Source organism: Diceros bicornis (genome assembly GCF_020826845.1).
Source record: "Diceros bicornis minor isolate mBicDic1 chromosome 27 unlocalized genomic scaffold, mDicBic1.mat.cur SUPER_27_unloc_1, whole genome shotgun sequence".
NCBI classification, from domain to species: domain Eukaryota; kingdom Metazoa; phylum Chordata; class Mammalia; order Perissodactyla; family Rhinocerotidae; genus Diceros; species Diceros bicornis.
Window position 1 is genome coordinate 1,257,195 of NW_026690889.1, and position 22,479 is coordinate 1,279,673.

At 48.5% G+C, this 22,479-nt stretch overlaps 2 protein-coding genes across 2 annotated transcripts in view; both read left to right on the forward strand.

Annotated features, from left to right (window-relative positions):
• LOC131401949 (centrosomal protein kizuna-like) overlaps positions 1 to 22,479 on the forward strand; it is a 263,865-nt gene that overhangs the window by 29,776 nt on the left and 211,610 nt on the right. The gene's annotated exons all lie outside the window — the stretch shown is intronic.
• Positions 16,613 to 19,727, forward strand: LOC131401958 (ral guanine nucleotide dissociation stimulator-like). The gene is made up of 6 exons (XM_058536999.1): positions 16,613 to 16,848; positions 17,272 to 17,346; positions 17,941 to 17,973; positions 18,316 to 18,437; positions 18,639 to 18,739; positions 19,046 to 19,727. Exons 1-6 carry the CDS (start codon positions 16,699 to 16,701, stop codon positions 19,204 to 19,206), a joined length of 642 nt encoding a protein of 213 aa, XP_058392982.1. The 5' UTR covers positions 16,613 to 16,698; the 3' UTR covers positions 19,207 to 19,727.

Genomic DNA, 22,479 nt, shown 5'->3' on the forward strand with positions numbered 1-22,479 from the left:
GAGCCCCTATGTAAGCCCTGAGTCCTGAACTCACTAATGCATTGCTTCTGCAGGCCTCTGAAGAAGTGTTCTTCATTGCTGGTGTGCAATAGAGAAGTCATCTTATTTCCAACATTATGATCAGTGTTTGAGTCGGAGGAAATAGAAACAACACTTATTGTGCACTTATTCTGGCGAGTACTGAAATAGGCAGTTTACTGGAGTTATCTTACTTAATCATTGAAGCAGGCCTCTTCGTACAGTAACTCTTAAAGCCATTTTAGTGACCAGGAAAATGAGGTTCAAAGAAGAGAAGTCACTTGCCCCTGGTCTCCCAGCTGGTAGATTGCAGGACGCATAGAGTCTGGCATACTAGGGAAAAACCTTCATGGAGGCTATTACGGCACCATGTTTCAATGTGCACGCGCATCATTGTGGACACACAACAGCAGTTGTAATGGGGTCTCATTTTAGGTTTTCCCAGGAGAAACTACTGATGGATAATTCTGGTCTTTAGATTCCATGTAATTTTCAAATTATGTACAAATATTTTGCACCCTCTTATCTTCCTTAACAGCTATAAATCCATATCCTTTCTGAATCTAAATCAGCTTCCATTTTAGCGAGTAATGGAATACTCAAATGCAAGTATCGTAGATTTACTTTCCAATGAAAACCTATACATGCTCATTTGATTAAGGTGTTATTTTTAGGGAAAAAAAGAAGTATATTCAAGTAGACAAAAGAGCCATATATATTCTGCACAATATTGCAAAAATGTTACCTATTGTAGCTGCCCCTCTATGGCCGCAGGAAGTGAGGAAACAGTGAGATTCCTCTCTTCTGGTTATAAAGAGTGAGTATCAGAAGCATTTGAAGGGTCATGATTTTTACATAATGGAAACAATGGACAAAATGTCATTTTGCATTATTTTGTAATAAAGTTATTTATTAATAAAGGAGTGAAGCATTCTGCCTTATCTCATTTTGCCATTAAGAATCTAGTTAAATGAAGCTTTGATTAAAATAACGCCTATCACTACTAAGCATTTATCACACATAAGGCATCCCACAAAATGTCATTCAGATGTTCTATTTAATTTATTGCATTTCCTCAAAATAGCCATAGCATGTAAATATTATCATTCCCATTTCAAGTTGAGGAAGAAGCAACCTAGAGAGGTTCTATATTCTCCCAAGGTCATCTCTTGGTATCTATGGGAGCAGAGGTTCAAACTCACGATTGTCTACCTGTAGATCAAATAGCATTGGCCTCCATTCTCTGTATGATATTCTCTTCATTACTTAAGAAGCTCACTTACCATCTCTATGCCACACTTTCTCCATCGGAAACAGGTTGAGGACAATGTTTGTCTTTCTTACCTCCAAATGGTTGTAGGATAATATAAAATCTCACACAGGGACTGTGTTGAAAACGCAGTGCTGTAGAACTGCAAGAGGTACTAACCACTTCCTTCACCATCAACAAACCTTGGGTTGAACACTTTTGAATCTCAATGAAAGCAAGAAAGCAGTAGAGTCCTGAGAGAGAACAAAGATAATTTAGGTTAATAGCTGGCATCCACAAATGCCTTCTGGGTCTTGGAGTCGGCCTGGGGCTGACCTTTTTTGCCATCCTGCACATTGCAGAGTTCAGTATTGTCTCTTAGTTTCCGCCAAACCTGGTGCAGAAGTTCAATTAGGGAAATACAGTGTGCCACTGGCATAACTCCAACATTTCCACTCTAGCCAACGGCCTTTCACATTTTTTTTTTTTTTTTTTTTTGTGAGGGGATCAGCCCTGTGCTAAAATCCGCCAATCCTCCTCTTTTTTTGCCGAGAAAGACGGCCCTGGGCTAACATCCGTGCCCATCCTCCTCCACTTTATATGGGACGCCGCCACAGCGTGGCCTGCCAAAGCAGTGCATCGGTGCGCGCCCGGGATCCGAACCAGCGAACCCCGGGCCGCCGCAGCGGAGCGCGCGCACCCAACCGCTTGCGCCACCGGGCCGGCCCCCGGCCTTTCACATTTTTGATCGTGGAGAGACCATTATAAAAGTGGATAATTGGCCCTTGGGAATCAGATTCGATGTTTATTAAGGGACTGTTTCCTAGGAGTTTCATTCTTTAGAAAATAAAGTATTGCCAAAAAAAAAGCAAAACACGAAAGTTGGACAGAAACTCAAGAGTGAAACAGAGTCAACAATAAGAGGTGTATTCTTATTTAGTTGGGATTGTCACCAATGTCACATTTTAATCACATAGGATTTTAAGGTGCATGTAAGATTAAGTCTGGTGGCTAGTACTTGTGAAGTCTCAATTTTGTGATGCCATCTTTGCCATTATTATTTCCTTGACCTTTTCCCTCCCCTCACCTTTACCTCGACACAAACACATACACACACACACAACCACCACCACCACCATCAACAACAGAGGCGCATGGATGACACAGGATGGATAAGGCGATGCTGCAGCTTAGCAGACTAAAAGAAGATGAGATGATAACAGTGATCTGAAGACAACTGTCTTTTAGGTTCAGCAGTTTATCTGCAGGCTTGAACTGCACGTTAGATCATTTTCTCCTTGGAGAGGGAATAAGCTGTTTAAGCCCTTACTCCAGAAAAGCAGCCCTCCTCTTGTAGCCAGAGATTTGAGCGCTGTTTCCTGACAAAAGTCAGAGACACACCTGATCCCTTATTTCTCCCACCTGTTTCATAGAATCTTCAGCGATGATGGTCTAGTCATGTAAAACAATACACAATTTTCCTTATTACCAAAATTGCATGATCATTTTAGCGGAAAATCAGGTACGCAAAGAGAAAAAAAAATGAAAACTGAGTCAATTGTAAGTTCATCTTTCAAAGAAATTCCCTATTAACATTTTGGTGCTTTGTCTTCCAGCCAATTTTCCTCTTATGTATATAAACACAAAAATTTCATTTCACAACGTTGGTATCCTATAATAGCTAAACTTAGTTTTTGCTCAAAAAATAGACTCCGATTTGATTTTTAATGTCTAGAGTACTTAATTTGAATTTATTATAATAGCTTTAACTAGCATCCTATCAACAGACAATTAAGAGTTTGGAAAATTTTCAATATTATAAATAAGGTTACATGGAAGGTCTTCTTTGGTTCATCATGAATTGGACAAGGTCCCATTTTTCTCAGGCAACAGTGAGGAAGGGCAAGTCAGACCTGATTCCAATAACCTTGTGATGGCCTTTTCCCCAGTTAAGGACTCTTGAATCACAAATATCTCCAAAATTTCCAGCATAATAGTTAGAGCTCCGCATACCACTATCTCTGTCTCCTTAAACAGCCCAACATCTTCACCAGCTCCTGTGGCCCCAGAAAAACCACAGTGACACCAGGGACCTCTGCTACAGCAACCAGTTTTTCTGGAAACCACTCCAACCTGGAAGGAAGAGAATAAATCCCCCTTTTTCTGCCTCTGTTTTATGTTTCCTGTGTGACATGAGCTCTGCCATTTATACTTGTATGACTTTCCAGGGCTGCTGTAACAAAATAGCACAAAGTGGGTGACTTAAAACAAAAGAAATTCAATCTCTCCCAGTTCTGAGGCCTAGAAATCTGATATCAAAGTATCAGCAGGCCCTTCCTTGACTCCCCCAGCTTGCGGTGGTGGCCGCTAATCATTGGTGTTCATTGGCTGCAGCTGCAACAGTCCAATCTCTGCCTCTGTCATCAAATGCTGTTTCCTCTCCAACCAGTCATATTGGATTAGAGTCCACACTAATGACCTCATCTTAACTTGATCACATCTGCAAAGACCCTCTTTCCAAATAAGGTCACATTCACAGGTTCCAGGGATTAGAACATCAACATATCTTTTGGGAGACACAATTCAACCCATAGCAATAGCCTTGCTCCAAGTCAGGAGAGGTGGGTTTGAGTGTGGGAGACCATAAGTTTATGAGGTGGTTGCAAAACCTAGAAGACTCTGCCTCAGCCAGAGTCTCGTGTGTGTGTGTAGTTGTGCATCTTGCAATTCCCAAGTCAGTAGCCATGTAAGCCTTTCATTTTTTTATCTTAATATATTTTATTTAACCCAACATCTCCAAAGAATTATCATCTCAACATGTAGTTAATATATAATTATCATTGAGGTATTATACACTCATATTTTTATATAAAAGCTTTGAAACCCATTGTGTATTTTACACTTACAGCACATCTCAATTTGGACTAGCCCCATTTTAAATGCTCAATGGTGACATGCAGCTAGAGTCTACCAGATAGGAAAATATGGTTTAAAAAAATAGATTTTATTTCTTATAACGTTTTACAGTTATAGGTTTATCGTTTTAGGTTTACAGAAAAATTAAGTGGAAATTATAGAGAGTTCCTATATATACCCTAATCCCCCCCAACATAGTTTCCCTATTATTAACATCTCATTAGTAATCTATATAACTTATATAACATTATTACTGTAACATTATTAACTACAAATTATTAACTTTAGTGTGGTACATTTGTTATAATTCCCGAACCAGTCCAGATACCTTATAATTAATGAAAGTCCATAGTTGGAATTAGGGTCACTCTTTGTGTTGTACATTCTACGGGTTTTGACAAATGCATAGTAATATGTATCCGCCATTACAGAATCGTATAGAACTATGGTTTCACTGCCCTAAAATCCCCTTTGCTCCAGGGCCATAGAGGTATGTAAGTGTGACCTTTGTCTTAGTCATAGATGTTTGGGGTGATGGGGAATACAGGGGCTCCTTCCAGCTAGTATCCTCTGCTTTAGGGTGAGGAAAGGGAGGAATTTCTCACAACAGCATTAATAATGGAGGAAACCAATGTTGAGGGTGCAGAAGTGGATCATCACAACATATTGATTCCGGAATTAACATGGTTAAAAGAACTGAGGAAAAGGAAAGGAGGTCAATTTTTATAAAATCAAAATGCAACTTTATTTCTGCATTGATCTTGAGTTACTGATTTGGAATCTTATAAATTCAGCATGACTATTGATTCCCCAGGCAGGGACTCATGGGTTTGTGGTGTTTCTGCACTCATGATTGGTGTGCAGCCATGCATGGGTCACACACAGAATGTTCTGTGGCTGCCCTGGGCCCTGGGTGTGTGAGTCTGTCCCTCGCTATCTTGCACTTTGGAGGCATTGATGCTGGATTGTTCTTGTCTGAGCCCTGAGTGGCATGGGCCCTGTCTGTCACCTTCACCTTACACCTGACATCGCCTCCTCTGATGCAGTTCATTTGCATCACTGCAGAGGTTGTTCATGCAAATTGCTTGTTGACTCAGGCTTGGGACCCAATCTAGCCAAGAGCAGATGGTCCCTGGAACCTTGTTATCAATGGACATGGATGAAATCATCGAGTTTAGGGATACCAAATAAAGCAAATGTGCATACCTCACTAAGACTCTATACACTCGTCCTTGGAGATTACATCCTGTGAGAGATGCATAAACACAGTCTCCTCCTTTCTTCCTTTTCAGGCACCTGAGAATGGCATCAAAGTAGACATGGTTTCATGGCTCCCCATCCCACACAGCCTTACCTGTGGAAATTTGTACAGTTCCAGCAGTGTTCCAATCTGGGCAGAAATTGCACATGTTGTTCCAGTAAGGGCTGCTAGAGACTTGCTCTCTCTCCTACAGGTGTAATTTGGGATGTCGTTGCCCAGCCCTGAGAGCCAAGTGAGTGAACTCTCCAGTGTCCTCTGTTCATAGTGCAGGACATTATAGAGATCAACTCCCAAAGATATGTTGGGTAAAAAATGGTGGTTTCTGTTGATTTCCTCAATGGCAAAAACCAAGGCCACAACATACTTATAGTTCTTGTACTGAAACTTGCTGTGACGGATGGGGCTCCTTAGGGAAAAGACTCAAACCACAATTATCTTCAAATCCAATGTAATCACTTAATTAAGGAAGAATGCCAAGCCAACTCATTCCATCTGTGGCAACAGCTCTCCTGAAGCCTTAGAATTTATAGCTAAATCAAGTAACATCACCTGGGCTCTGGAACATCCTTACTGAATTCCACACACATGGAGAAAAGTGATTAAGTTTATGAGAAAAGTTTAATGAATGGAAAAGCAGATCACATTCAGAGTGCGTTTTGTAAATGGTTCTTTGGTTCAGGATCCCAAATGCTTGTTCATTTGAACACATCATCAAATGCTTCAGAGAACAGCAATAATATCAACATGAGATTGGAGGTAGCGCTGGGGAAGAAGAGTAATTACACCTGAAGGCTCTGGGACAAGCAGAGAAGCACGGCATCTGTGGGTTGAGAATGGTGCAGCAGAAGGCTGGCAATCAAACTGCCTAAACTTCTGCCCCATGAAACTTGTGTATCTGCCACTGTCAACAACCAGGCAGCTAGGAAGAGCTTCAGAGCTCCCATGAAGAAGGAATCACCGTAAGGCAGGAACATCTGGGAGAAGTTTGAAGGAATTAAAACTGAAAACACTTAGGAGTCTGAGAGACACAGCCTTGTACAGTTTAAAAATTGAAAATATGATTACCAAAACTGACTCAAATAGAAAATAAAGAGAGAATATTATACAAATGTGGCCATGTGGTTTCAAGAGAACATTTGAGAAAAAAATTCCAAATATCCACCAGACCTGGAAGAATTTACATGGGGCGTTGCCTGCACGCCAATTTGGCCAGGAACAAGGTCTCCTGAGCTGGTGTGAATGGAGAGCAGAGGGCGAAAAGAAAAGCATTTAGCCTTTCGTCCTGCAATGAGAACAAGCTCTCCCTCCAGCATCCAGGTGCCTGAAGCTGCGGGGACACATGAGTTGAGCTTGACTTCTGCCCCCAGGAGACTCACCCCAGACCTTCCCTGACAACACACGTGTCATTATAAATAACATGTCAATACATTTGAACATTTAGATGAAATTCACAAATTGCCAGGAAAATGAAAGTTACCAAAACTGTCTCAAGAAGAAATGAGAAATCTGAATAGTCCCATATCTAAAGAAACTGAATCCATAGTTTAAAACATTCCCACATTTCATCGTGGCCAACACCGCTGCTGGCAAATTCCACCAAACATTCAGGAGAGAAATAATACACATTGACTCTAGCTCTTCCACAGAACAGGAAAAATGGGAAAAACTTTTTGATTTATTTTATGAGACTAGCTTAACTTTGCTACAAAAATCTTACAAGGTCATTACAGGAAAGGAAATCTACAAGCCTCTTTTTTTCTGGAACTAAACTCATGTATTCCTAAAAAAAATTAACCTTCCAAATCCAGCTACATATTTGAAGCAGGCCACATCATGACCAAATTTGCTTTAAGCATTGCCATTCAGTGTGCTATTTCCTGAAAAAGGAGAAATAATAATCTGGGTAACTGCGGTTACTATCTATTATACATATCATGTATAATCTACTATAAACAGAACTGGTCATGTTCTGTTTGTTGGCCTGGGTGGTGTTAACACATGTGTACACTTTTTGATAACTTATCAATCTTTACACTTGGATTTGTGCTCTATTCTGATTGTATGTCATATTTCAACAAATATGTTTATTAAAAAGAGAAAATGAAAGCACAACAACGAATGAAAAACACAACAGTTATCCAATTGAGAAGTGCCCAGAGGACTAACCAGAAAGTTTGGGGAAAACAAAGCGAAACAGACCTAACAAGTTAAAATGCAGAGTTATTTAGAGTCAATACAAACCCGAAATTTACCTTATTGAAGGTGAAATTGTAGAGATATACACATGTGCATGTGAGTATTCTATCATGTATACATACATGTATGTGATATACATAGGTACATGCATTACATATATGTGTGAGTGTTTGTGGACACACACGCACATATGCTTCTCTCTATATATAGAACTTATAGGGGGTATATATATGTGTGTGTGTGTGTATCTATACATATACATATGGCTGCTCTGGAGAGGGAGGGAGGGACAGATGTTTACTGACCACCTACAAGGTTTCTCAAACTTAATTTTTCCAACATTTGAAATGTCATTTTTTTAAACTTAATATATGTTTCAATAATACATTTGTATTTTAATGTGTTATACCAGTATAATCCCAGCATTTTTAATTTGTTCATTAATGGCAGAATTCTCCAGCTTGTATGCATTCTCTTGATGCTGTGATGTAATAGGCTGGGCGCTGACAGCCTGCCTTTTGTATTCCACAAACCTCAAGTTTGTGGTCTCTCTCTGGCCTGCGGATTTGGACCAAGTTTCTGCACGTGCTCACTAGCTGTCCTCCAAAATTCACTCTAACCACCACTGTTGGGAGCATACACAAGGAAGAAGCCCTAGGGTGGAGGTGTGTGTATGTGAGGCCCGCAGAGCACTGGGGGTGCCTAAGGGCCAGCTGGGGAGATCCATGGGTGAGGCATACCCCACAAGTCGTGGGAGACTTCTTGATGGAGTGCTCAGTGCAGTTACAGGATCCACATCCTTTAAAGCCCTCTAAGAGTACCTATCTGCCAATGCCCCCAAACTCTTCAACACATCCACACTCATATTTTTGTACTCCAACAGAGGGCTGGAACTTCTCTTCTTGAAACCTGGACTTCCACAAAGGCCCTCTCCTCTGTGTGTCATGATCTAAGACAGTGTTTTCAGGGGTTTCCATGCAGCAGCTGAAAGGAGCTTGAGCTGGTTAACAGGCCACTGTAGGGTCCAGAGCTGGGACCGAGATCTGTCTGCCTATTACCAGATGCATGGCTGGGTGAGACTCCCTCTGGGTCCCTTGGCATATGGTGCCGGATCCCACTTCTCCCACAAAGGCACTTTTGTCTATGGATGGATGCCAAAGCATTGTTAGTGCAGGAGTAGAAAAACAGGAGGTGTCTTATTCCACCATGATGCTGATATCACTCTCCTTTGAATTACAGAGATTCAAATTTGACTCAGTTTTTCAGGAGCCTGCTATTTGCCTACAATTCTCTACAACCTCAGACTCTCCCAGACCCACTCTATGAAGGACATAGAAAGAATGTTCTCAGATCTACTTACAAGGGCTAGGCAAATAAAAGCCAACAAATTGGTTCTGGTCATTCTGCTGGGAACAGAGGGCAGTGGACGGTCTCATACATTCTGGTTTGGAAGCAAGACTACTTGTTCTCTGTGGATGAATAAACAACAAGAAAAGAGAGCCTGTGGTAGGTAAATACACGCTTGATTCATCTGAAAAGTTCATGTCCTCCCCTTCAACTTGAAGGTTAGTGTAGGGCTAGAGCACGGGTAGTTTCCACTGTTCACCTTCTCCCTTAATATTCAGAACAGAGAATCAGTTTTATTTTGGGTGGCAATTCAACAAACTGAAAGATAAAACTCCTAACCCTTCTTGCAGATAAGAGTGACCAGACCAAATTCAGGCCAATGATGTGTGACAAGAAGTATGGAGTGGGGGTTTGTGGAGGCTGCACAGATGGAACTGACCTAGATGGGAGGTTCAGCATTAGACACATGTGACACCAATCCACAGGTGTTGTAGGTATTATCTCATATACACCTGACGATGTTCCTAGAAAGCTGTTTTTAGCACCATCCCCATTGTGCAGGTTGGGAGACTGGGGAGATCTTGAGAGGCACAGTGGCTTTTCCAGGACACAGAACTGGTAGGATAAAAGAGGTGTGACTTCAGCTCTGTCTCCTCAAAGCTGGCCACTGGTTCCACTCCCAAGGAGCTGTGGGGAGGGTGGTGATGGATATTTGTGTACAGTGACGGAGATGACATGGGCAAGGAGGGAGAGTAGCCAACAGCCTAGCGGGGGCTTTGGGTGGGTCTGATTGAAGGAAGGGGCCAAGTAATAGAACCTTGAAGAAGTGACCTCACTTCCTTGGTGACAGCCCCCAACAGAACTTAGAACTCTGGTTACCAGGCACCCACACTGTAACCACAGCCTCCTGTCCAGTTCATTTGAGTGGAGACACTCGACACAGCAGGATGTTCTCGTGTTGTCCCGTGACTTTCCGAGGCTCTGGCCCCCGGAAAGCCAAGCATGAGAACATATTAAGTGGCTTTAGACATTGGCTCAGCCCTCACTTCGAATGTCTGTGGCCTTTTGGCAGGAGGAACCATCAGGTAACAGCGTAGCCCAGGGCAGGCCACTCTAAGTCAGGCCACAAGTGTGATCCCAAATGGACAGCCCCACACCCCTTGACCCTCATTGTGTGTGCGTGTGTGTGTGTGTGTGTGTGTGTATGTGGGAGGTGGAGTTAGAGAAGGTAGTATGAGGAGGAACCACCCTGAGCAGGAGCAGGTAGCTAAATGGTGGAGATCTGGTTGTGTGTCATGTTCACACTGAAGATCTTGGCTGCAGGAGAGGATGGTGAGTGCTGGGGACCAAGCTCTTCTACCCACATGTGAATCCCAGGCCATCGAGGTGTTCACATTCCTTCCCTGATGGAGACTATGCACATGCCCCTCTGTGCCTGAACTGTGGTGGGGTTTCCCTCTGTGGCGAAGTCCAGGCAGGCCCCTGATGCCTCCTGGCCTGACTTCTGGGCACTATCACTGCAGAGCTGCACCCAAGTGATGGTTGAGGAGCTGGTAGATGGTTTCCAGTTCGCCATCTCCCTGGAGAGGACACAGGTGCACCAGTCCCTCAATGAAGAGGGCTGGTGTGAGGTGAGTGTGGGTGCAGAGGGGTCTTCATACCCAGGACTCTGAGATGACCAAGGCACTACTAGAATGCAGACTCAAATCTGAGTCTCCCCTGGAACCCCCCAGGGTTTTCTCATTAGAGTGCTCCACAGTCCCACTCCCAAAGGAATCTGGACCTCCACTCCTTCCCACCAGCTGCACAGGAGGGTAGAAAGTCACCTCAATCCTCCCGCTGGTTCACCATGATGTCATTGAGTGTATGTCCCTCCTCCTCTCCCTCAGTGTGAGGATGAGTCCACCGTGAATTTCAATGAGGCCTGCAGGATGCGGGCCCTCCAGACAGGCATGATGGAGAAGCTGACAGAGTCCATCGCACCAGCTTTCCTGAGGAGGAACATCTCTAGCTTCACCACCTTCGTGGTCAACTACTCGGCCTTAGAGACATCCCACCAAGTCAAGGACCAGCTGTTTACTAGGTGAGTGGCCACTCCTTCCTCAGCACAGTGGTGACTCTGCCCCCTGCCAGCTATGTGTCCTGGGAGTGTCACCAAATCTCTCTGAGCCTCAGTTTGCTCCTAGAAAAGTAGGGTGGCAAAGGATAAATTTCATGGGGATCTTGTAGGAACTCATGGGATCAGCCATGGCGGGTGCTTACATGGTGCCTGGCTCTGCAGAGAGGGCTGTGGACATGCTGTGGATGTTCATGGTGTTTATTTTTCTCTTCCCCGTCAAAAGTAGTCTGCCTCACTCATCTCTGAGATGCGGCCTTTCTGAGTTTGGAAAAGCACATGGAAACCACCCTGTCAAGGAGTTGGAGATTCCATCCAGCTGGTCCTGGTCCTTTTCCTTGGGGTAGCCAGTCAAGGATCTCTGGGGCAGCAGAGAGGCCCTAGGCCCACTCAGGTGTCTGGGATGGTTCTGGGTGGACTACATTCATTCAACCATGTAGATTAAGCACCTACTGCATGCAGGACATTTGGAGACAGTAAACAGTGAATGAAGGAGACACAATGCGTGGCCTCAATTTCCGTCTGAGAGTCAGACATTGACATTCGACATCATTCGCAGGTCTTGTCATCCACCGTCCATCTCAAGGGATGCCCTCATAGCCTCCTTGACATCTGGAGGCATCTCCCCTTATTCCAGCCAGGAGGGCAGAGCGCAGGACCACCTAAAAATGTGAGTGGTCTTTGGGTGCAGAAGGACGGCCTCCTGTCTCTGAAGAACAAGCTGTGGGGGGCTAGATGGAGGCTGTGGCTGAGGGGAGCCTGTCAGCAGCCGCATCTCACGCATCTGTTGGTTCCCATGGGAAGGCAGAGGCCCGGTGGCTTGCACTGCAGGAGGACAGGAGTCAAAGAGCTATGGATGGGTGCCAGGACCCCTGGGAACCAGAGGGGTGGCTGGGCTGCGTTCTCCCCTAGAAACCCATTCCCACCACAGACCCATTTTCATCTGCCTCCCCTTCTCCACATCTACCTCTTCTGACCACCGCCTCCAGGCCCAGAACAGGAGGTGTGTGAGCAACCTGGTCACAAATCTGTCTCAGTGCTCAGTCCGGTTGCACAAGTGCATGGACGGCTGAGGTGGGCTGTGTCCCAGACCTTCAGGAGAAGAGTGTCAGTGGGAAGAAAGTCACAACAGACTCTGTGTCAACCTGCTGGATAAGCAGGCCTGCCACTGCCAGGACAGCCTCACAGGGGTCAGGGCTGCCATGTGGCTCTCACCTGGATGGAGAGGGGCAGGCATAGGGTCCAGTCACAAGCCAGGGTGTCTTGGGTGAGAAGCGTGGAGGGAAAGGCCAGGCCTCTGACTCTGTTGCCCAATTGCCTCCCCCAGTGCCATCTCTTCTCTGGTGGGAACCTGCCTGGACCCAGGGCAGGATTTCTGGGAGCCCCTGCACTATCCCTGCTTCAGCATGAAGCTGGCCTCTCTGCATCTCAGCTTGCCTGGCTCGGGGCTGCAAGGCCACGCCTACCTTCTCCAGGTCCAGCTGGAGCATCCACGGCCCATTGAGGCAGAGCTGGAAGGTGAGGCGACTGCAGTCTGGGATGACAATTTGCAGAGTGTTCAGAGGCTTGGTTCACTTCAAGGCAGTGGGGTCTTTCCTGGCTTTGACAGGCACAGGGGAAGTCAGCTACTTGAGTGACACTGTTTCTTTCTCCTCCTGCAGTACCATCTCCAGAGCTCCCTCCAGCTCCAGCGCCAGAGCAAGGGCCAGCTCCACGGCTAGATCCAGCTCCAGCTCCAGTTCCACCACCTGTGCTAGAGCTGGAGCCAGTGTCACCTCCATCAGTCCCTCCAGGGCCAGAGACACCACCAACATCAGCTCCAGCCCCAGTGCCAGCTCCTGAGCTGGAGCCAGCTGGACCATTGGCTCCAGGGAGAATCCTCCCTCCACCTGGAGAGATAACAGCAGAGCTAGATCCAGCCCCAGCGCCCGCCTGCCCCTGGGATGTGACCACCAAGAAGCTGCTGAGGGAGGAGAAGCCTGACTTCTTGGAGTTCCCTCCCCGGCTGGTGGCAGAGCAGTTGACACTGATGGATGTGGTGAGCAGCGGGGCTCTCAGGGCAGGTGGGGCCGGCCTTCCCTGTGCCATCAGCTGCCCCAGATCTGCCATTTCCTGATCCAGAATCCCATGATCTCGGTCCAACCTCTACCTCTTGCTTCCCTACATACCCTCATGTGACCTGAGCAGCCCTCTTAACTCTCGAGCCTTTGCTGTCCTCATGTGGACAGGAGAGATTGACACTGAGAGCAGCTGCCATGCAGAGTGGCTGTGCAGATGGATGAGGTGGAGCAGAGAGGAAGTTGGGCAGAGTCTGCGCTTTGGTGGGGGAGGGGAGCACACTGAAGTGCTGTCTCGTCCTTGGGTACTTCACTCATTTGCCCAGGAGGCCTCAACAGCCTCAAAAGTAATTAGGCACTTAATGTGCACATGACTACAAGACAGATAAACAAAGCCCCTGGTTGTTGCTGCCTTGGGGGAATGTGCATCTGAAAGAGGAGTCAGACCCTAGGATGGTCAGAATGGGTGGAAGATGCCCCTAGAGATGGTCATGCAGGAGCCGAGTTCTGGTGTTTGGAGGAAGTGAGACTGGGCTGGGAGCAAATGTCACTATCCCGCGCCACAGTATCGGGTCCTGGGTCATCCTGTGCTGGGTGCCCTCAGGGGACACAGGCAACACCCAGGGACTCCCACAAGCCTCAGGCCACATTCTCAGCTTCCTGAGCTCCAGCTCTCACCACTGACCCAGCCTGGGACTGGGGGCTGTGGACACTGAGCTGGGCTGTGGCAGGGCTGGGTGACACTCCCTGTCCTCCCCAGGAGCTCTTCAAGACAGTGAGGCCCCACGAATTCCTGGACTCCATCTGGTCCCAGGGTGACAACAGGGGCATTCAGCACCTGGCACCGACCATCCATGCCACCATGACCCACTTTAACAGAGTGGTCGAATGTATCATCACCACCTGCATTGGGGACCCGAGCATGACGGCCCAGGACAGGGCCAGGGGGGTGGAGCTCTGGATCCAGGTGGCCAAGGTAAGATGTGGGAGCCCTGGGAGCCCCTCTCTGGAGTTGGGGGAACTACCCCTTCTCCTTTCTCAGCTCTCATGTTTGAAGTCTGTGGTCTGAGCCTTTGCACAAACCTGAGGCCCCTCCTGCCAGGCCTCGATGACCTGACTCCTGGTCCCAGTGGTAGGAAGCTCACCCCTTCCTGGGCTCCTTTCTTGGCTTGAGCTAAAATCCTCCTCCCTGGAAGTATTCCTCATCAGGTTCCAGCTGTGCCTTTTCCGGGTTCACTGAGCTGCTGTCTCATCCAGGACAGGAGACGTCAATGAGGCGACAGAAGCCAGAGGAAGCAGGGCTCCAGCTCCCCCTCACAGCTCATTCTCTTCCCTTCTCCAGGAATGCCACGGCCTGAGGAACCTTTCCTCTCTCCATGCGATCTTCTGGGCTCTGGAGGGCCCCTCCATTCAACGTTTAAAGGAGACATGGAGACAGGTGTCCAGGTGGGTAGGCCTCTCTCCATGCGAGCACCACCTGGGTGGACCAGACACCCCCCACAGGGCTGGCATTGCCCTTCAGTCAGTTGGGACCTCCTGGGAGACAGCAAACCCTGGGGTTAGGGTCTGACCTGGTTGGCAGGCTTCAAGTCTTTCTGAAAACTTAGGCCAGTGGTTCTGCTTCAGGAATCAGTTTCCCTAAGTGACAGATCATGGCTTGAACCAAATTGAAGATTTTCAAGTGTTTGCAGCAACAGAACTCTCTGTCCACGTGAAATTAAGACTGTTTAAAACACATCTGCTGAGAAAATAAGAGAATGGAGGCCCCAGGTGACAATAGGAGAGCCCCTCCCCAGTCCCAGACACCTCAGGGCTCAGAGGACACAGTGAAAATGCTCATCCAGGCTGTCTGGATCTTCTGGGTTTTCAAATAAAAGGGATTTACCCTCAAACCACTCCACAGTGTTTCTTTCGTTTTTTCCCTCCTCAGGAAGAACTGTAAAATAGTTGAAAAGATCTTCCAAACATGCCACCGGGAGAGCAGGAAGCTTCTCAAGGAGGTGAGTGGAGGCTGGAAATCTGGAAGGACGGGAGGTGAGGTGGGGAGGGACCAGGCAGGATGTGCTTTGGTAAGTTTTTCACTTAAGGTTCCCCGAGAAATAATGGTCTGTCTTGTCCAGCTGGACATGAAGCGGGGGTGTGACCTGCAGGGGCAGGTGGGGACTGTTTGGGGCAGGAGGCCTTGGTCACGGGATACAGTGGTGTCGCCTGGACTGTTCCAAGAGGTGAGGAGCTGGCAGAATGAGCAGGTGTCTGGCTTCCATGGGAACCCATCAGCTGGCCCTCATCATCCTCCAGGCTGGCGAGTGGATGGAGTGGGTGGGGGTTCCTTTCTTCCTAAAGCAGCCCAGTCTGTCCTCAGGAAGCCAGGCCCCTGCTGCTCCTTCTGTCTTCACTGCACCTCACAGGGGAGGGCACTCTGCCTGTCCCAGGGATGGGCACTGTGAGGTCACACAGGCCTTGTGGACACAGGGGCTGCACAGCCTTGGGCCAAATGGTGGATCTGGGACAGAACTGTGTGCTCTCTGGGACTGTGCACTCTAGCCCGATAGTGCTCACTGCTGACAAACCAGTGAGTCTCCCCCAGGGCGTTGTCGTCAAGGATACACCCCAGATGGCAATGAGAATTATCAGGGAACCTACAGATTATTAATGGACCTTCCTGACAGATTTTTAATGGCCTCCATCGAGGCCCTGGCAGGAGGGGCCTAACGATTGTGCAAAGGCTCAGACCACAGACTTCAAACATGAGAGCTGAGAAAGGAGAAGGGACATTAGAAGTTTCCAAGTGAAAAAGGATGCAAATGTCACCATTACACAGTGCCGTGGTCACCCCCTACACTGTCACTCAGATGTGGCACAATGGGGTCCCCTTCCTGAGTGAATGAAGGAGGAGTTCTGTGCAGGGACCATCCTGAGGGGATCCTAGGGAGCTGAGGCCTTTGGCATGGCCTCAGGTCCAGCCTGGTGTCAGAGAATCCCAGGGGGCTGGAAAACACAGAAGCCACTTGCATGGGACCCCGAGACACCTTGTGCCTCTCCATCCATGGCTCAGGTTGACTGAGGGCCTCAACACACCCCGAGAGTCCAGAGGACAGGACATTGGTCAGAGGTGTGTCTGGAGGAGGAGTGAAGGCCGGGGGCCAGGGCCTCTGGCTGCGAGGGGCAGCGGTCTCCTCTGTGGGCCCCTTAGCAATTCACTGCCCCTCTGTGGGCCTCGGTCTCCTCATCTGGGAAATGGAGGGAGATGATCTGTGGTGCAGGCCTCACAGGGGTGATGAGGTACAAGGGGGAGAGGAATGTACAGCAGCTTTGTGCTCCTCCTCCTCGATGGGAGAGGGTACAGCACTGGTAACAGTCAGATGACACTGAGTCCTCAGGGGACCCTTGGAGGCATGGGGAGTCCTCCTCACTCTTTCCTGATGAGGAGAGAGGCTTAGGGCCCTGGGCAGGCCTGAGGGCACAGAGGAGGGAGTGTTGGAGCTGGGAGTGATCTAGCATCAGGGCACCCTGGAATGGGAGCAGCCATAGACACCAGATGGCCAGGGTCCAAGATCAGGGCCCTGGGAGACACGGGGAAGGGAACATGGCCTCCCTGAGCCTGTCCTTGACCCTGCAGGAGGTGTCATCTGTGAGGGCCACCCATGAGATGGACCCGCAGGGAGCCCAGGAGAGGCAGCAGCAGCAGGTGAGGTGGCCTGAGGGGGAGGGTCCAGGTGTCAGAGGAGGGGTCACTCTCCTCACGGCTGGAGGCCTCCCTAAGAGAGGGGTCCCTCCTCCTCCAGCCCAGCTCCAGGAGCCCAAGAGCATGAAATGCCTGCCCTGGAAGTGACCAGGAGGAGGCCTGGAAGGGCTGGGCCCAGGATGGGTTAGGGAGGGGAGGGGCAGGGACCACATACCCTGGGATTTGCCAAAAGCCGCCCCTGGGAGGTGACTGGGGAAGTTCGGTGGTCCTGGAGGGGGCAACTGGGGGTGGCCGCTGAGGGTCCTAGGCTGTTCTCTGTGGGAGTCTGTGGTGGGCAGGAGGCTGGGGTGAAGGGATTTGGGGGAGGGTCCATGGGGGCACCTGAGAGGTGGGACTCATCTCACCACTCCCACCCTGATTTCACAGGGTGTCGTCCCCTTCCTGGGCACGTTCCTCAATCACCTGAAGCTGCTGGACATTGGGATGGAGGATGATCTGGAAGTGAGTGAGCCTGGAGGTGGGGCCAGGGAGCAGGATCCTGAGGTTTGGGTGGCGAGAGCCCTGCACTGGGACCTGAGCTCTCAGTATCTGGCAAACCTCCTCTCATGAGAGCCCCATAGCCACCCCTGGGAGCTGGGGAGTCAGGCCCATCTTAGAAATGCGTGAATAGACGCTCCGCATAAGCCCCCCACCAGTCTACCTGGGCTGGTGAAGCTCATAGCTGCCTGCCTGCAGAGCTGCAGGAGGCTGTGTCTGAGATGGATTCAGCCTCCCCCTCGGGCCCTGCCCCTGGGGGAGTGCCATCAGCCCCTGAAGGTGACGAAGCACTTCTGTGTTCCAGCTGTCCCTTCCTCCCTGAGGCCTCAGTCTCCCTGTCTGTCATCAGAGAGGGTGTGCTACATAAGGTCTCTGGCCTCAGCTCCCCTGTCCCTCCTGCCCTGGAGCCCAGAGCCTGGCCCAGTGTCAAGTTCTCTTTGTGGAAGGTCTGCCCTCTGCTGGGCCCTGACATTCCTGCAGCCTGAGAAGGGGTGGGATGGGGGTTGGTTATGGGCTTAGGGGTCTGTTTCTGATGGACATTGGCTGTCTCCCTTCCAGGGAAATCGGGTCAACTTCCAGAAATGGTGTGACGTGAGCAGCTATGGGGAGGGTGGGGATGTGGAAATCAGAGACCTCCCCTGGCAAGACTTTCTCTGGCCTCATCCCTTGGGTCTTACATTTATTGGGAGAGTCAGATCCACAAAGCTGGGCATCCCATCACGTTGGCGGGTGCGGGAGGGGCTGGCATCAAGGACACCTTCCTGGATGAGGAACTAATTCAAGCCAACTGTGAGGACAGGCAAGTCCTGAATGGAGAGGGAAGGAAGGAGGGTTCCCGAGTGAGCACAGACCCCAGACCAGATCCTCACTCTGCACAACTTCCTGGCAGCGTTCCCCACCCAAGCCCTGTCTGCATCCTGTCCTTCCTCCCAGAAATTCAAAGTCATCCATAGGATCCAGCTGCTCCAGCAGGCTGCAAATGCATATGACCTGGAGCCCGATGAGCGATTTGGGGCCTGGTTCCAGGCCATGGAGCCCATCAGTGTCCATGAGAGGTGAGGGGGACAGGAGTTGGGTGAGGGCAGGGCAGACTCTCTCTAATGTTCAGCTCCAGAGCCTGTGGCCTGGATCGCTGATCAGCCTCAGAACTCGTAGCGTGGTGACCCATGGGGCACCAGGACTCAGCTGCTGGCAGGCTCTGGGAGGGGCACCTGAGGTGTGGCTCCTGGTAGCTCACAGGCCACTCTGTCCTGTAGCTACTGGGTCTCCTGCCAGCTGGAGCCCGCACACCAGAAGGCGAGCAAAATGCGGCTCTTCAGGAGAAAGAGGAACCGGACATCCTCCAGTTTAGGGCCGAGTGAGTGTCAGGAGCAGCAGCGACTGAATCCAGGGGCTCAGTACAGCGTCGGGCTAAGCATGGGCCTGGATCCCAGCTCCAGTGCTGACCAGGCCTGAGACAGGCCGCTCCCCTCTCCTCTCTGGGACTCGGTTGCCTCCTCTTAAATGGGTGATGCTAAATGATGCCTCCTGCATCAGGGACAAACGGGGTGCTGTTGATGGACTGAGCACTCGGCACAGGGTTTGGATAAGAGTGAAGGGGGGCAGGGAGGTGTGCCGTGAATCTCAGGGAGGCACCCCAAAATATTCTGTTTCTTCTCTTCAGCCACCGTGCCCTTGGCGATGAGCCATAACCCTCTGGAGACCACAAGTTCAGCTCCTCCTGAGCAGCAGGGCCACTGGGACCCTCGGGGTGCACCAGGTCAGCTCTTCCCCCCCATCCCAAGTAAAGGAGGACATCTGAAGACTTTCCCTGGTTTCCACTAAAGCCCCAGATGGAGGGCACGACCCCCCTCCAAATCCCTGACATCTCCACCCCAGGGACTGTTTATCCATTGAGGAAGATCATTAGTATATGTTTAAGAGTAAATATCAGATTTGAATGTTGCAGTAAGTTCTGTTTCTGTCACAGCCTGGGTGTTGTGGTGTGGTTCTTTCACTTCTCATGCTCATGTAAATGAGACACAGAATCTCACATTCCGCCTTGAATTAAGAACTCATGTATGGTCAGAGCTTATGTTATGTGGGAGAAGGGAGGACGGCCAGTCCCCTGCCTGGCTACTGAATGACACTCTCAAGTCCCCCTTCCTCAGAGGACAGGTGCATTTCAGTGTGGTTCACCTGGGCCAGGAGCAGAGACAGCCCCTCAGATCTCCCTGGATGTAGAGGTTGGAGGGACTTTCCCAGGCAGAGCAACAACCACTGAAATGTGGGTGTCTTTCAAATACCACTTGCCAGGACCATGTCCTTCCCCAGGACAGCGGCTGTCTTTCTACAGCTTTCCAGGAAGAAGGAATGATTTCTGCTTCTCCCATTGAGGTTTCTTTTGATCAAATATTGGAAGTTACCGTTTTCTAATCAGTCTCTGGATTTGCATCAACACTAAATGAGGAAAAAATGTAAAAAGATAAAAGTTTGCATGTGGAAAGGACAAGGCCAGAGGAAGACCATGTGCTGATGGAATAAGGGCCGACAGGATATCCCCATCAGGACGCCTCTAGGGCTCCCTGTTCACGCTTCGCCTAGACTGGAATCCTCCTGGGATCCTGGCCCATGCCATGGAAGTCCTTTTCCCACTTGTTTCATATCCAGAGGAAAAGATTCATGATGCAGCTTTTAAACCTACAACAGGACTTTCTTCCATAAACCTCACCACTCCCTGTGAACTAGGATTTCCAGCATCCCCGCACTTCCTTATATGATTCTTTTTGGGCAGAAATTCCCTAGAAGGCCCCCACCCTCTCTGTCAGGTACATCGTGGCCATTCCTCCCTGGCTGGGCCTGATGGATCAGGGGTGAGCTCTGGTTTGCCAAGATAACAGACCTTAATCCTGGCCACTGAATGACCCACACTGTCCATTGCTGCCTAGGGTGACATCTGGGACCCTGGTGTTCTGAGGTCCATGGTCTCAGACAATCACTAGTTTACACACTCAGTCGTGTTGTTACTGACTTGTCCCAAAGGGGCAGCTGGGCCTGAGCGCACAGAGCACGTAGCCCCTGGGATGACTGTGTTCTTTTCCCCAGTCTGTGCTGTGGTTATGTGGATGTGTGTTACAGGGATGTGAAACTTGCCTGTTGGGAGTTTTGAAAGATGAGGCACGAGAGGGGCAGGTATAGCAGTGGGCCCAGCAGGGGAATGCAACCCATCTTAGACAACACAGACACAACAGACACAAACTTACCAATTAAAATACTGAAACGCTTCCCACATGGGTGGTAAACAGACACTACTCTGAGCTCACACCCAGAACCCACCCTACGACTAGGAGCTAAAGGGTTACCACCCAGCATTTTGAAAATCTTGCCCTGGAAACACCCTGTAAGACAAGGGCCATTGTCTTGAATTCCTTGGTACTTCTTCCCCCTCCTTTCTGAAGGCTGCAAGTGTCACCCAGGGAGGCCTTTTCAGTTCAGCCAGATGCAGAGTAGAAATCCTGGTTCCCACAGCCCAGGCCCTTCCTACCAGGGCACTGCCATCCAGGAAAGAAAGAATTCACACCTCGGTGTAGACATGTAAACACACACAGGCATATCCCACCCAAACATCAAGATGCATGAACTAGTAAGAGAGTAAAAGGCGCTTCAGAAACACATCAACCAATTGCAAACAAAGGGTTTTTTAAAGATCCTGACTCAAATAAAATGCAAAACCAGGAAGTCACCTTGAGAAAACTGGGGGACTTTGGATACTGACCAGATAGTTGATTATAGGAATGACACTTTTATTTTTGTGTGTGATAACATTAGTGTGTTTGTGTTCAAAAAATCCCTCATCTGTAAGAGAAACTGAAAATATTTACAGCTGAAATGATGTGCTCTCAGCCATCTCAGCTGGTTAACTCTAGCGGGGTGGGTGTGAGGATAAACGAAGCCAGATGGTATACGAGTTGACAATTTTTGAAGCAAGTGACAGGTTCACAGAGGTTGATTTTTCTCTACTCTGAGATTTAGAGATTTTTGAAAACTTTCAGAACACAATTTTGATACAAATAGTATACTCGGTGTTCACGTTACAATGTTACAAATTAAAACATTGATTGAAAATATAAAGGAACGCTTCTCCTTCCTGACCTAAGGAAGCTCTCTCTCAGTCTCGTTCTGTGAATGACCTGATGATGCCACCAACTGTTCACTTACCACATGTTTGTGGAGTAATTCCTATGTGCTCTGTGCTGTGTGCAAGGTGAACACATTTCCACGACTCTGGATCTCGTGTGGGAAGGAAGGCAATGAGCATGCTGCCAAGGTTCTCTACGGGGAAAATAATGCCTCCAGGGGGTATGCTCATTCTGGAGATTCCAAAATCAAAGCTACACAGGTTTGCCAGGTAACAGACAAGAGATACTTAATTCATGATACAGAAATGACCTATGTCTGAATTAACATGTGACAAAGAAGAGAAAGATTGATGGATTTTATGTTAAAATTAGATGCAAAATCATAGTTCTGGCCCCTGGCCTAGTGGTTAAGTTTGGCAAGCTCTGCTTTGGCAGCCCACGTTCTGTTCACAGGTGTGGACCTACAACACTCAGCAGCTATGCTGTGGCGGTGACCCACATACAAAGTAGAGGAAGATTGGCAACAAATGTTAGCTCAGGGTGAATCTCCCTCAGCTAAAAAAAAAAAAAAAAATTACATGCAAAATGAGAATAATTTATGGAATCAGATTTAATATATATTAAAAGATAAATCTCATTCAAGTAGGTATCATCTCTTCATTGAGTTAACACTCAATGAAAAAACAGATATAAGTTCAAAACACTAATTCCTCAGCATCAATTATCCTATCAATTTTAATATAAAAAGGAAGAAAAATCATGGTAAATAAAAATTGATGTTATCATGAAAGGTAAAGATCACGACGGACGTTACAAAGAGATGCTGTGAGAGTCAAGCCTGTCTCATGGGGAATTTCTCAACCACATCACTCTCTTTTTCTTCAGTACCGATGTTGCTTTCCTCATTGTGTTTTCAGGATGTCTTTCTTGGCTCCTTGCTCTCTCTGCCTCCCAGGCAATCTCGTCTGTCCTCGAGGTC

Bases quoted from the DNA above. Each gene is read 5' to 3' on its own strand.
- LOC131401958 (XM_058536999.1), top strand. From the start codon at position 16,699: ATGGCCAGGGTCCAAGATCAGGGCCCTGGGAGACACGGGGAAGGGAAC. The intron at 17,347-17,940 runs GTGAGTGAGCCT...TCTCCCTTCCAG, and splicing joins GGATGGAGGATGATCTGGAA to GGAAATCGGGTCAACTTCCA. The intron at 18,438-18,638 runs GTGAGGGGGACA...TCTGTCCTGTAG, and splicing joins CCCATCAGTGTCCATGAGAG to CTACTGGGTCTCCTGCCAGC.